The sequence below is a fragment of the Pipra filicauda genome, unplaced genomic scaffold, assembly GCF_003945595.2.
Source record: "Pipra filicauda isolate LSUMZ 115617 unplaced genomic scaffold, ASM394559v2 scaffold103_size3290846_pilon, whole genome shotgun sequence".
Lineage (NCBI taxonomy): Eukaryota > Metazoa > Chordata > Aves > Passeriformes > Pipridae > Pipra > Pipra filicauda.
The window spans coordinates 2,982,660-2,995,507 of record NW_024103474.1 but is presented as its reverse complement, the minus strand read 5'-3'; the positions used below and the strand labels follow the sequence as shown (position 1 = coordinate 2,995,507).

General features: G+C 40.9%; 1 protein-coding gene across 2 annotated transcripts in view; it reads right to left on the bottom strand.

Moving 5' to 3' along the window:
• The window catches only part of PRKCD (protein kinase C delta), a 60,828-nt gene that overhangs the window by 1,688 nt on the left and 46,292 nt on the right, over window positions 1-12,848 (bottom strand). Inside the window, exons 5-17 of one of the 2 annotated variants that reach the window (XM_027726750.2) lie at window positions 12,067-12,223; window positions 11,387-11,418; window positions 10,615-10,700; window positions 10,151-10,280; window positions 9,438-9,538; window positions 8,150-8,246; window positions 6,866-6,996; window positions 6,045-6,218; window positions 5,407-5,498; window positions 3,831-3,893; window positions 1,594-1,732; window positions 584-772; window positions 205-333 (exon numbers count right to left, since the gene is read on the bottom strand). In XM_027726750.2, coding sequence (XP_027582551.1) covers window positions 205-333; window positions 584-772; window positions 1,594-1,732; window positions 3,831-3,893; window positions 5,407-5,498; window positions 6,045-6,218; window positions 6,866-6,996; window positions 8,150-8,246; window positions 9,438-9,538; window positions 10,151-10,280; window positions 10,615-10,700; window positions 11,387-11,418; window positions 12,067-12,223 — 1,520 coding nt within the window. The remainder of the gene's footprint in view (window positions 1-204; window positions 334-583; window positions 773-1,593; window positions 1,733-3,830; window positions 3,894-5,406; window positions 5,499-6,044; window positions 6,219-6,865; window positions 6,997-8,149; window positions 8,247-9,437; window positions 9,539-10,150; window positions 10,281-10,614; window positions 10,701-11,386; window positions 11,419-12,066; window positions 12,224-12,848) is intronic. The other variant, XM_027726758.2, reaches the window with a different exon arrangement.

Sequence of the window (12,848 nt, the reverse complement as noted above, 5' to 3'; positions counted from 1 at the left end):
CAAGTCTTAATAGGAAGATTTCTGGGCAGTCAAAGCAATACAGTGCACCTTGTTATAACTGAACCATCCAGGAACAAGAGGGTTACATATATATAACTCTGTAATTTGTAAATGTGAGGAGACAGTGGCAGTAGGATACTTTGAGCAAGTCACCCCTTCCCCTGAAGCTGCTGTTTGCTACAGAACAAAGAACAACTCACGTACCACTTTTGGCTTGAAAGGAGGGTCCACCTCCCTCTTCTCTAGTGCTGTCCAGTTGATTGTTTTGAAGAAAGGATGGTCTCTGATATTCCCAGTGACCCCAAGTCGTTTTGCTGGATCCCTTTCAAAGAGCTGCAAGAGAAGACACCTGGTAAAGCCTTTCATCTGCTCAAAAGGTACGTGGCAGGGGAAGAATAACAGATACGCTGCTGGAAGAACTGAGGTTGCTGACAGTAAACAGTTCATTAGTAATTAATCTGACCTGGCTTTCCCTTTGTAAGAGCAATTTGCTTGCTGAGAAACAGCTCCTCTCCAAAGCCTAGATTTGCCCCTCCTTGGACAGAGACAGTATCGGGACCTACACGTTGATCATCAGTCCTACCTTTTCTAATATATCCTTTGATTCCTTGGTAATCCAGCGTGGGTAGTGAGGGGTGTCCACTCGGATTGACTCAAACAGTTCATCCTCATCATCCCCGTGGAAAGGGGACTGGCCAATCAGCATCTCATACAGCAGGACCCCAAATGACCACCAGTCCACAGAGAACGTGTACCGCAAACCTTGCAGGATCTTGTTCCGCAGAGGAAGAAGTACAAGCAGTTAGTAAAAGGAAGCAATATAGCCCAAAAACCAGGAGAGGTATTTTAAGAGAGAATCTTTAATAACTAGGGCATTTAGGGAAAGAAAAGAAATCCATCTCTCTGAGAAACCGTGGACACTGATGCACATCTGCGGTTTTATACTTGGCTGCTGTTTGTGGGAACGTGGCCAGCTCTGTGGACAGGTCTTTGCTCTCATTCAGAAGTTTTCTCCATTAACTTTAAATAACCATATACTTGGAAAACATCTTCTCTAGTGTCTTTACAAGATGAAGGGAGAAGCAAGTAGTGATGAAAAGTAACTTACTACTAGACAGGCTTTGACATAATTTATAGCTTTAAAACCTAACACCTTAGTTGGGCTACTTTGCAAATAAGATTTAAAAAAAAATACAACACAGGGAATTTAACTTAGTGAGATTCCCCTTAGAAGCTGCTTTTGTTTTAATTCTAGTTGTTTGCAGGGGCACAAGTCTGTTCTCCATCTGCAGTGCACATAGATAGATTCATTCTGTGGGAGCCCTCTGTGTGTGCTGGCTACAAAAAAACCCAAAGTCTTAAAAAAAGAGCATTTTAACTTTTCAAAACCATGTTTTTAAACTTGCAGCTGTAAAATACTTAAGAATTTCAAGTACCTTCTATAAAGAACTCAGGTATAATTTTTTTCTCTGCGCTAATTAGACTTCGACTTTTCTGAACTATTAGTCTACAAAGAGATGATTAATCACAGCAGCCATTTCTAACATGAGTGCATTAAATCCGTCCCCCAGCGTGTGGCTGTGCCTTACTGACCTCGGGAGCGATGTAGTCTGGGGTTCCACAGAAAGTGCTTGCTTTGTTCTCGCCAACAACATTTTCTTTACACATCCCAAAATCGGCTATTTTGATGTGGCCTTCTTTATCAAGCATCACGTTGTCCAGTTTTAGGTCTCTGCAAAAAGCGTTTAAAAAGAGTCGTGTTTTAAGTGAGTCATTTTTGTATTCAGATGCACTGACAAACACCTCCCTGCAGCAGAACAGAAGCTTTTCAAGGAAATAATCATCCATCAACACAACCCATACTTTTGTGCACTGGAGGCAGGAGGGACAAGGGAAGAATTTTCTGGTCAGACAAAATAAGAGGCTGAGGTACATATATAGAGTGTGACCTTATAATCCTCTACATTTGCTTTCAGATCTAAAAGCACAGCCAGTGCTTCTGTTGCTTCTGGAAGGCAGTGTGAGTTAATGCCCCAGCAGCTGACACAGCAGTGCTGCACCAGCTCTGGAGCTCAAAAGAAGGATTGTGTTGGATTCTGAGAGCCTTTGGCAGGAGTGTGATTGTTTGAAGCCTGCCCAGCTCTTAACACTACCTGTGACTTGTTCCTGGTTACAGCACCAGCTCATGTGTTGTGGCCACGGCCTGTGAAGTGTCCTATTCATGCCTTTTTTTTTTCAGAATAACACTATTCAATCAAGTAAGAGCTTTTTCCCAGCAGTTTCCAAAAGCTACATTCCCTCCCTTTGACCAGGATGCATTTTTTGTCCATCTGGCTGCAAATGCACATACCAAGGAGGGCAGGCTGAAGAGAAAACTGTACAGCCCTCTGCTTACCAAGAAAGACTGAAATAGAGCAGATAATTTACCATAAGAACAGGGCAGTCTTTTCTCTTGGGTAGCTGAACTTCCCAGTATCAGCTACTCACTCACATTGCTCAGAGTGTGAGCTGCAGCTCAAAGCAAGAGTTCCTGATCTAACGCAGTGCTCCATAAATCCTTCCATGCTTGGACACCAGCTGCTGCTCACCTGAGCAAATTGAATATATATGAAATGGGAAATACTCACAGTAACTCAGGGCACTGCACTCACCCAGCTAGTGCAAGCCCTAAAACCTTTTGTATGATGTGCACTTACATGTAACACCTACTTAAAATTGCTCCGAGTCAGGCTCTGGGATTATACTGGTGAAATCTTATGTGAGATGGGAAAAACCAGTACCACTGGTTTTGCTGGTGTCTTGTTGGAAAAGGGTACCATTTCTCTGAAAATATTTCATACTATGAAATTCCCCCCAAGAACAGTCTAATTTAAGGTAGGGAAATTTAACAGCAAGCCTAAAAATGCTTTAAAAAATCTGGGATGGAAGGATTTCATGCTGCTGAAAACAGTTTGATCCTTTCCTGTATAAAAACCTGCAGGAGGCTATGGGAATAGAGCTGGGAATGTTATGTACTTTCCTGGATTATGGCTGTCTTCTCTGAGAGGCAGATGTGCTTTTAAGAATTGTCTTTCTTACCAAGGATTCCTGTAAGGTTCCTCCCCTTTACAAATGCTTTTTAACTAGACTTCAGAAAATTGCTCTGAAGGATGGATGCTCCAACAGATGTTTCCTGTTTCTATAGAGGGAGATGGACAATACCAGATGTTTGGAGCATGTTCACCTAAGCACAGAGACATCATTCTTTGGACCTGTTTGTTACACAGGTGAGAGATGTCTGAGCAAGTAGTTACCGAACAGTGCTTTCAAGTTGAGGGTGGGGTGAAAGGGCTGAAATTGAGAGGAAAACTACATTAAAATAAACTTCTGATTTCTTGTAGTGTGGATATACACAGTCAGAAGCAGTGGATCAGGGTCTGGCCTCTGATGCTTCAACCTGGTGTGGCAGAAGCATCGATGTTGTGGTTTCACCAGAAGGCAAAACCAGGCAACTTTCACCTCAGTGGTTTGCACAAGGCCAATGAGGACTGATAAGCCTCAAAGACCCTCTCCCTCACCTCCAAACTAAACAGACTCATGATTTGAAGGCAGTGCTTAAAAATAACTGAAACAAAACTGCTTTTGTGTTACACAAATATCATTCCATCACTCTAGTTGCCAAGGAAAAAAACCCCCACAAATAGAGATTCGTGTCAAGCATGTTAATGGCCTTGGAACTACATCAGATCACTGACAGAGAGCTTATACTTGTTACATCAATCAGGAACTCAAAGATGCACAAAGTGCTAAGACAAACACCGGGTCCCACCCTGGAGCTGCCTGGTACTCACCTATAAATAATGCCTTTGCTGTGAAGAAACTGGAGCCCACATAGAATTTCAGCTCCGTAAAACCTGAAAAGACCAAAACATCTTTTAATCCTTGCTCAGTTTAAACACAGCCAATGCAGATAGCCAAGATATTGCTGTAAGCATCTCTTCATGGAGTGACAAGCACCGTACAAGCCTTTAAATCCTACTTTATGTAGACAAGATGCTGTAAAGCTGCAGGTTAATCCCTTCGCCACACATCGGCAGTGTCCAATACCAAACAGCAGAGGGGACACGACTGCAACTTGCCATAATGCTTGATTCCACTTCCCACGGGGAACACTGTCCCTTTTCTCCTCTTTAATAATAGTCTTTGTGTGTTTTTAGTGATATGCACATGCCTTTTGAAAGACAGCTACTGGGAGCTCAGTCCCCAAGGATTGCTTCAGGAGGGACTGGGCACTAATGCTGAGGTTAGAAGCAGGCATCACCTCTCTGCCTCTGCACCTACCTGGCTGGAACAGACTGTAAAGAGAAAAGTAGCAGCACTTCAGGGGTATTCTCCTCAAAAACAGAGGTGATAATCCAGAGGAGATAAAGGAAAACACTAAAAGAATGCTTCCCCATGCCCCAAGAAGTATTAAAAGCTTTTTTTTTTTTTCTAATTGAACAATTATAAAACTATTTCCACTTCTGTAGAGCAGAATGAATGTTGACCCAAAACTTCACAAACAGACCCAGGGGATACCAGGAGAGGCTGCCAGATGCAGAGATGTTTGCTGGAATGCAGGTAAGCTGGAGGAGCTTTATCCAGATTTTTGCTGGGGAGAGTGGGAAGGGAGCTTGCCCTTTCCTATATGCTATTTATGCCAGACTCCTTGACCTGATCCCATCCAGTCAATGTTCCTTAGTACAGTGCCCAGTAACAGAGGTAATTTTCCTGATGCTTATAGGTAGGTTCACTACCCTGCACTGTTACATTTTAGGTCTTGCATGCACCCACTCAATATTACAATTAAATCTCTCATGGCTTTGAGTGAGAGAAGTAGAAACTGACCTCAAACTAAAAATGATAGATAAAGTAACAATAATAAAATGTTTTTGCATCTTTTAAAGATCACTGGAGCTGAAAACTTCAGCCATAGGCAACTGACACAACTGCACTTGCTAAACAAAGCACCCGTTTTATTAGTATCTTGTGAAAGGTACAGGTGTTCCTGTGCCATCATGACAACTTATCATAACAATAATCTAAGTGCTGATTATTTTTGCAATTTTTTTCCATCAAAATACTGTCCCAAAGGACACTGAGGCTGTACCTTTTTCTTTTCACTGCTGGCTGATGTTGCAGTCTGTTTTGCACCTCTAGTTACAAGCATCCCATAGAGTAAAACATCACACTATGTAAATTAAGAAGGCCTAACTCCACACATCATTAAGTGAACTTCTTCATTGTATTAAACTAGTGCCTAAGAAATACCTTTTCAATCATCAGCCATTGAAATTCCAGGGCAAGTAAGGGGCACAAAACTAGCAGCAGTAAACCCAGAGACTAAAATCCTTCCTGGAGATGGGGAATGGAGGGTTGTGGACTTACGTTGCTCTGTAGAGATCAAAACGCCCCTTGTCTTGTATGTGGAACATCAGGTCTCCCCCATTCAGGAACTCCATAACGAAGAACAGATGATCCTGTTTGCAAATAACCAGGGAATGGAACAGTTACTGATGCTGTTCCAACCACAGATGAAGTAGCAATGGGGGGACCAAGCAGCCTCCTCTGCTGAAGGATTTCTCTGTTTCATGCACACCGTGAGAGCCTGGAAGGCTCCTACAGAGTTGAGTGGCCTGGTCTTGTAAAGATAAATAGCTAATCTTGTATTCTGTGGGTTTCTAGACTTCATAAAAATACACATTTAAACAGACTTACTGACTTTTACCTGTGACAGTCATCTTTTCTCCCCTCATTAGGGGAAAGTTTGGATCAAGGATTTAAATTAAACTGCCTCTTATTCTAGATTGCATAGATATTTTTCTGATCTCATTCTGTCCTCATCGACATATGTTTGGTCCTACTCATATTTACTTTCCACAAGGCCCGTGAACTATTGCACAGAGCACAAGAAAAGGAAACTTAATTCCTGCACCACTAAGTTACTTTCATTTGACTGCAGATAACAGCATCCATTAAAAGGGTCGACCTGTTGTAGTTACTCTCACTACTGGGCTTTTTCTTACCTTTGTCTGAAACGTGCAGTAAAGATGTGTGAGAAATGGATTTTCCCATGCAAGTGCGAGGACCCGCTTTTCCACCATGGTACATTCCACATCATCATCGATTAGCACCACGTCTTTTTTCAGGGCTTTGATAGCAAAGAATTCATTCTTCCCTTTCAGCTCAGCAAGCAGAACCTACAAAGAATAAAGGGTGATGTTACAGCATGGCTAGGAAAGACTTCCTACGGATGGTATCAGTAAGGGAAAGCAAAGGTGTTCATAGCAGATGCAGTGACAATTAAAAAAATACATTTAAATGGGAAAGATAAGGGAGATTTGGGAGTGTGAAGCTGCTGGACATAGAGATGAGGAGATGCAGGCACAGTGGTTTTTCTGTCAATGTCTTGTGAGTATATAAACAACAGCCATGTAAAGCCTGTTCCTTCCCTAGAGCTGTAGTTTCACGGAGAGCAGCGGACAGAGGCCGTGGAGGTCACACTGCTCTCCCAAATATCCCCCTGCCCCTGCACTGGGGCATTATGAGGCTGTTTCTGTACAGAGGGCATGAACCTAAAATTTGCACTGTGGTGCATAAAGGGCGATTCCTCTGCCTGGATACTAAACAGCCCACAAAGTGCTGTGCATTATGAATCACACTCGAGTTCAGACGTGATCCAGGTGATGAATTTCTAGTGTCTCTGACAAAGATGTCTATTTACAATTCTGTTAGAAGATTATCAACCCAAGGAGCTGTAAGACCTTTCTGTTTAATGGAAATAGCCCGTCACTTTGCAGAGATCAAGCGAGGCAGGCACCTTAAGCTCTCCAAGTTTGTTACATACCTTTCCAAAGCTTCCTTTCCCCAGTACTTTGTGGAAGACAAAGCTGTCTATGCTGAATTTTCTCCTTGCAGCTCGCGACGCTGTCTTGACTGTGCTCCCCTCCCAGAGCTTATCGTACTCGCTGTTATCTGCTGATCAAAACAGGGAGGTCCATGCTCAGTGTATGCAGAAACACTGCATGACTCAGATCCCTGGACAGGAATTAGGTGCTGGCACAGCATTTCAATGCATCTGCTGTTGGAATACTGGTGAACCTAAACACAAGGGTCACCTCCTGTGGTTTATAGCAAAAGTTTAAATTACTCGAGCGTACTTGATTTGGATTTGAATGGAACCTGTGATTGTTTCTGATGCTGGGTTTAAGCAATACCTGGGTATTATAAAAATCAAGACCCTTAACATTTTCCTGTGACTAAAATATAGAACATAATTTGGAGAAAAAGATACAAGGACTGCTTGTAAACAAACTATTTATTTATCTTCCCTTAGCAGAACAGGACAGTCTCTCAGCCTGTCCACATAAAGAGATCTGATTTATGCCCAATGCTGGCTAAGTAGCACGATCATACAGTTTAATCCTGATTATATCCTAAAATTAATAACTTTTTTCCTGCCCTCTGCTGCACAGACCCGCTGGGTCACTAACAAGACACTGATGTTAATCATGAGATGATCCCATGTGTGCCCTGTAACTGCCCAGCATTTGGGACAACCCAGGCAGGAATCACAGGGGCTGCACCCTGACGTAGTACTTGCAAGAGGTTTTGGGGTTTTTATCCCTCTATTCTGGCAAAACAAAACAAGTATGCTAAGTGACATAAAAATATTTTTTTTTTTACTGGGCATTTGAACAGAATTAATTCAATGTATGAATGAATATATAAAGTCCTGTACACACCAAACCCACACATTATCTCTTACTGAGTCTGGTCATTTCCATCTGGTAAAACATTACTTCTGCTGTTGCATTTAATTTTGCGTAAATTATCATAAGTTAGCAGTAATGAAAATGAGCTTATACAATGCTTGAAGCCTTTAGCAATAGTGAAAAAACAAACACCAAACAAAACTTTACTCTGAACTCACAGAGATGGGATTCCAGGCGTTTGTCAAATGTTATGTAAGAATTTTGTGCGGCCAGGAGATGGTAAAAAGAAATACATGCCTTTTTTTTTTTTAACAGTGCTTATTAAAAAAGATTGTCTAACACAAGGCAAGAATAAATAACTACTTAAATTGTCTGGTAAGTAAATGGCCATATGGAAACATCTTCCCTTTTCTTACCTGTTGTATCTCCTCCTGGAGCTTTATGTTTCTTATCAAAATCTTGATAAATACCAACACTTTCTACAGACCCAGAATCGGACCTTCGTGTAGATTTCTGAGGAGAAGGAACACTTGAAATTATACCAGCACTACTACTTTAGAAATACAGTAATATCTGTAAATGTAATGTGATGACAGTATAAACTTTTCTTTTTAATTACTAACTCCCAGTACACATCTTTTCTCAAGAAGTCTGGTTCACAGACTATTTAGGCACTTTCTTTACAGCTTCAGATCAGCCAATTGCTTTATTTCCTTCACTGCAAGAAAATAAGTCACTGAAATTCCTGGACAGTCTGTTGTATTGTTCATTGCAAAATTATTAAAGGTACAGTGGTTTGGATTCACAGTGGGAACAAATTAAACTGTGGGAAAATGTCCCCTTGGATGTATGTTCATTTGAATGAGGAGATGGGAGTCATACTGGACAAGCTTAAGTCATATCTGTGTATGACATCCATCTTTAGCACATAGAAACAAATTTTATGTGTGAAAGATCCCTAAGATCAAATTTTAGTAAGGAAAAGATTAAGTTTTTCTGGGTCATGAAAGAGCTGGTGCAACAGCTCTCACTGTTTTCAAAGTAAATATCCTGTGAAAACTTAGGAACACACAGCTCAGAGAGCTGAGAGCCAACAGAACACACACTGTTGGCTTTTGTGATATATTTTTCTGTTTTATTTCAGGGCTTGTGTCTGAATCTTTATTTGCAAGTCAGAAGTCAGCCACAAAAGACAGTCATGCTGCAGCAGGAGATGAACAAGCTATGGGGCCAGTGTTAATTCCAGAGCAGTTTTCTCTGTATGTGTATATATATATATATATATATATATGATTAATAAAAATTGAGAATATCTGGTATATTCCTCTTTATTCATTTAATTTTATCATTCAAGTGGAATTTTAAAGTTGAAACATGTAAAAACAGATTTCACAATTATGATTTCACTGTTTAATCAATTAAACAGAAAGGGTGAGAATAACCTTGGCACCACAGAACTGGGGCTTCAGGAAACCACAAACCTTTTAAAAAATTCTTTAAGTGGGATCCTCCTCCCCCCCTTCCCATTTTAGGCTATTGATATCTTTGTTAGTCTCTATATGTATCAAATTAAAAAAGAGAAAGCTGTTTGCATTTCCTCCATTCCAAACTCAGTTCCCCATAAAAGTGATACAGAAAAGACGATGTGAAAGCCCCAAGATGCTCTGAAAACAAGTAATTACCTGAAATGGCAATAAAGCATACCTGGCTCACTTGATTTAAAGCTTCAGCTAGCAACTTCTGGTTTATTCCACATAGGTTTGCCACCTTCTTCTGGCATTTATGATGCACATTCATGCCACATTCTAAAAGAAATGTAAGGATGGTTATACAAGCATCAGGAAAATAGTGTCTGACATTAGAACAAAAAGGCTGTTTCTCTGTGCAGTTCAGAAACCTTGTTGTAAGACCAGGCTGGACATAGGCCTGTCATTGTTAACAAAACTGCAGTTTTTATCTTTAACTCAATGAAGGCTACAAAAATTGTTCACAAGGAAAAAGAACTCCTATCACCATTATTTTATTCTCAAAATCTGTTACAGTAAGGCTCATCCTGCCTTCCTGTGGGAGAATTATAAAAGCAGTATTTACAGTAAACGCTTTCAATACACTTTTAGGTGCTACCTTGAGTTGGAACCACCAAATTTCAGCTATTCCCAAGGTAGTAATTTTGATTATACTCAAGGTTACACCTCCACAGTGTGTTCCCTGACTCCATTAGCAGCTCACCTTGGCTGAGCTGTCACATGAGCCAAGTGCCTCTTTGTCTCTCTCTAGTACAGAAGCCTTCCCAACCCGCATGGATGAGATGAATCCCATCCTACACAACACACAGAGAAATGCACGGTGTGTAGCCGTGGGGATGGAACCCTGGGAAAGCAAGGAGAGGTCCCAGCTGCCTCCCCTCCCGTCCTCACCTTCACATTTGAGCCCTTGCTTGACCAGCCCCCAGAGCAGGCTGCCACAGTGGTCACAGAAGGTCGGGCTCATGTAGTTGTAAACTCTGAAGCGGTGAGGCATGTCAATGTTGAACCTTTCCTTCTGGAACTGAGCACGGGGAGAGACAGGGGTGAGGCAGTGCCCACAGCAGGACCAGCTTCTGACAGAAAACTGCTTGGATATTACAAGCTTACAATTATTTTACATTAGCCTTACATCCCTCATCTAGCAGGGAAAGGATCTGCCCATCAAATACCACCCAACTGCTCGCGGGGCTTTGGACTACTGGTCATGCTTTGTCCACTCCAGGAGAAGACAGTCACTTGGGTTGTACAGCCAAGCATCTCCCAAATGGAGTTGGTAGTTTCCATACAAGGTTTTTGTTAGTCCAGGAGTGTTTCATTACATAATTACAATATGAATACATTGTTCCAGCTCTTACCATTGTGTCCCTGCTGTTGGCTGCAGTACCAGTGCACCTCCCAATGATTTTATCAATACATTTCTTGTGAATAGCAGCATTGCATTCTTCAAGACATGCACAAGAAAAAAAAGGATTCCTTCAGATAATAAATACATGGGATGAGGTGTTTTCATTTCATAACAGAATATGAAAAATACACACCTTTCCATCATACCACAAACTGCAAAAACTTCTTTTCCATCAAGATGATGATCTTTTTTGAGCTTATTCCCCCCCCCCCTTTTCTTTTATCATAAACTTTATTTCTAAGCTAAATCAGCCTCCATTAGGCAATGCTACCAGCATTTGATAATAGAAGAATAATATTATGCTTTTGTGTTTTACCCTTTGATATCTCCTTTCTGTTTGGAGTAATGCACAGAGATCTATGCTCAGTCAAAAGAGCTTTTCAATTGAGCTGTAAAAATCCCTTAATAGTTGTAATTCATTTTAGAAAAGGTTTCACAAAAGCTGCTGTCATAAATGAGTGCAACTTTTCAACAGCATTAAACTCTTCTGAGAACAGCTGAGTCGAAATCTTGATACTAAAAACCCAGGTAGGAATCTCAATTATATTCCTTCAGTTATTGTGCAAAACTGATATTTAACATCTACTACTACCAGCTATGGTAATGATGCACTGTGCTATGCATATTTGCAGAAGATTTTTTTCAACAGTGACTATTAGATCTTCAGAATCACGTGGAAAGCAGTAGAAGAAAAACGTAAAAAAAAAAAAAAATCAACTTACGCCTACATTTGTATCCCTGCTTGTTGAGTCCCCTGAAAAACAAATGTTAAAGGAGGAAATAAAAACCCATACATTTACAGGAATAAAAGATAGGTTATTTTTTTAAAAAATTATTGTTTTTACCGTGTCAACCAATTAATCCTTTGTCTATGGGAATATTTTTTCCTATTAATAAAGTGGTCTAAATTCTGCTAATCAGAATCCTCTGTCTTAGGAAAGCAAGGTTTAGAAGGTAAGGTACTTTGTTTTGACAGACCAGCAAATTAGGAGGGGGACCCAGAAATGACAAGATTTCAATCACATGGGAAATCCTCCTGATCTGCCTTAGGACAAAAACAGCTTTAATATTAAAGGGATCCAACTTCTGGCCCCCTATGGGTCTTTACTCTGCCATCAGCCACTTCACATCTCAAAGTTCGAGCATTATTTTCTCAGATCCACCCACCCCATTCCCTTGTGACAGAGCTGCTGTTGATTAAAGGCCAGATCTCACTTGATGCTGATGGAATTTTTTCAATCATTTCAGTGGCAAAAATATTCAAGTTCTGTTTTTTAATGTGAAAGGGACAACTGTAGTTTCCAAACACATATGAATTTATGTGTCATGTTTTGTCTCGATGTACCTGAAGTGAATTTTGCAGTTATTTGGGGGTGGAGGAAACTTAATTTTTCCTTCTTACCATACAAAGTCTTTGCAGACAGAGCAAAATGTAGGTTGTCCAAAGAAGGTGGCAATAAACTCATGATTTTTGATGTAGTGGATTTTGGCTTGTTTGATGGCTCCTCTCCTGTTAATAGTTACTGTGCCCTCGTCTTCCTTCATTGACTGTTTGCAGTCTAAGGGGGAGACAAGAAGACACACTTTTAATACTTAAAGGCATTACAAAGATTAATATTTGCTTCTCCCAAACGTTCAGTTTGGTTTTCTGTTTCAGAATAGTGTTTCTGTTTATTTTACACCTGCATTCTGCAGACTTTCAGCCCAACAAGGGTGGAACACATGCACACAATGCTTCCTAAGGTGTCTCCATGTCCATGCCTGCAAGCAATTCCCAGCTCCTGCCTATGCAGAAAAAGCCTTCAGCAGATGAGCTGAGGGGAAAAAGCAGGAATGGAGCGCAGTTTTGCTAGAGAAATGACAACCACAGTTGTTTTTTGAAAAAAATCTAAGCTCCTATATGTAATGTGATTTATGTTTAAGATAAATAAACATTTTATTGGAAGCAGGAGGGTCAGCAGAAACCTTTCTATTCTGCTGCTCCACGTGCCCTCCTGAACCAGGACTACAGCAGAACTTCAGGTGAAGTGCTGCAGGACCTTCTGAGTCACCATCAGGCCATACTACTGGAAGATGGCTTTCTTCCAGCCTCCAGGAGCAGTAAACCATGAGGACAAATGAGATTTTCAGTCAGACATTTAGATTTTGCTGATTCATAACACTGATGATCTGTCAACGCGTCTC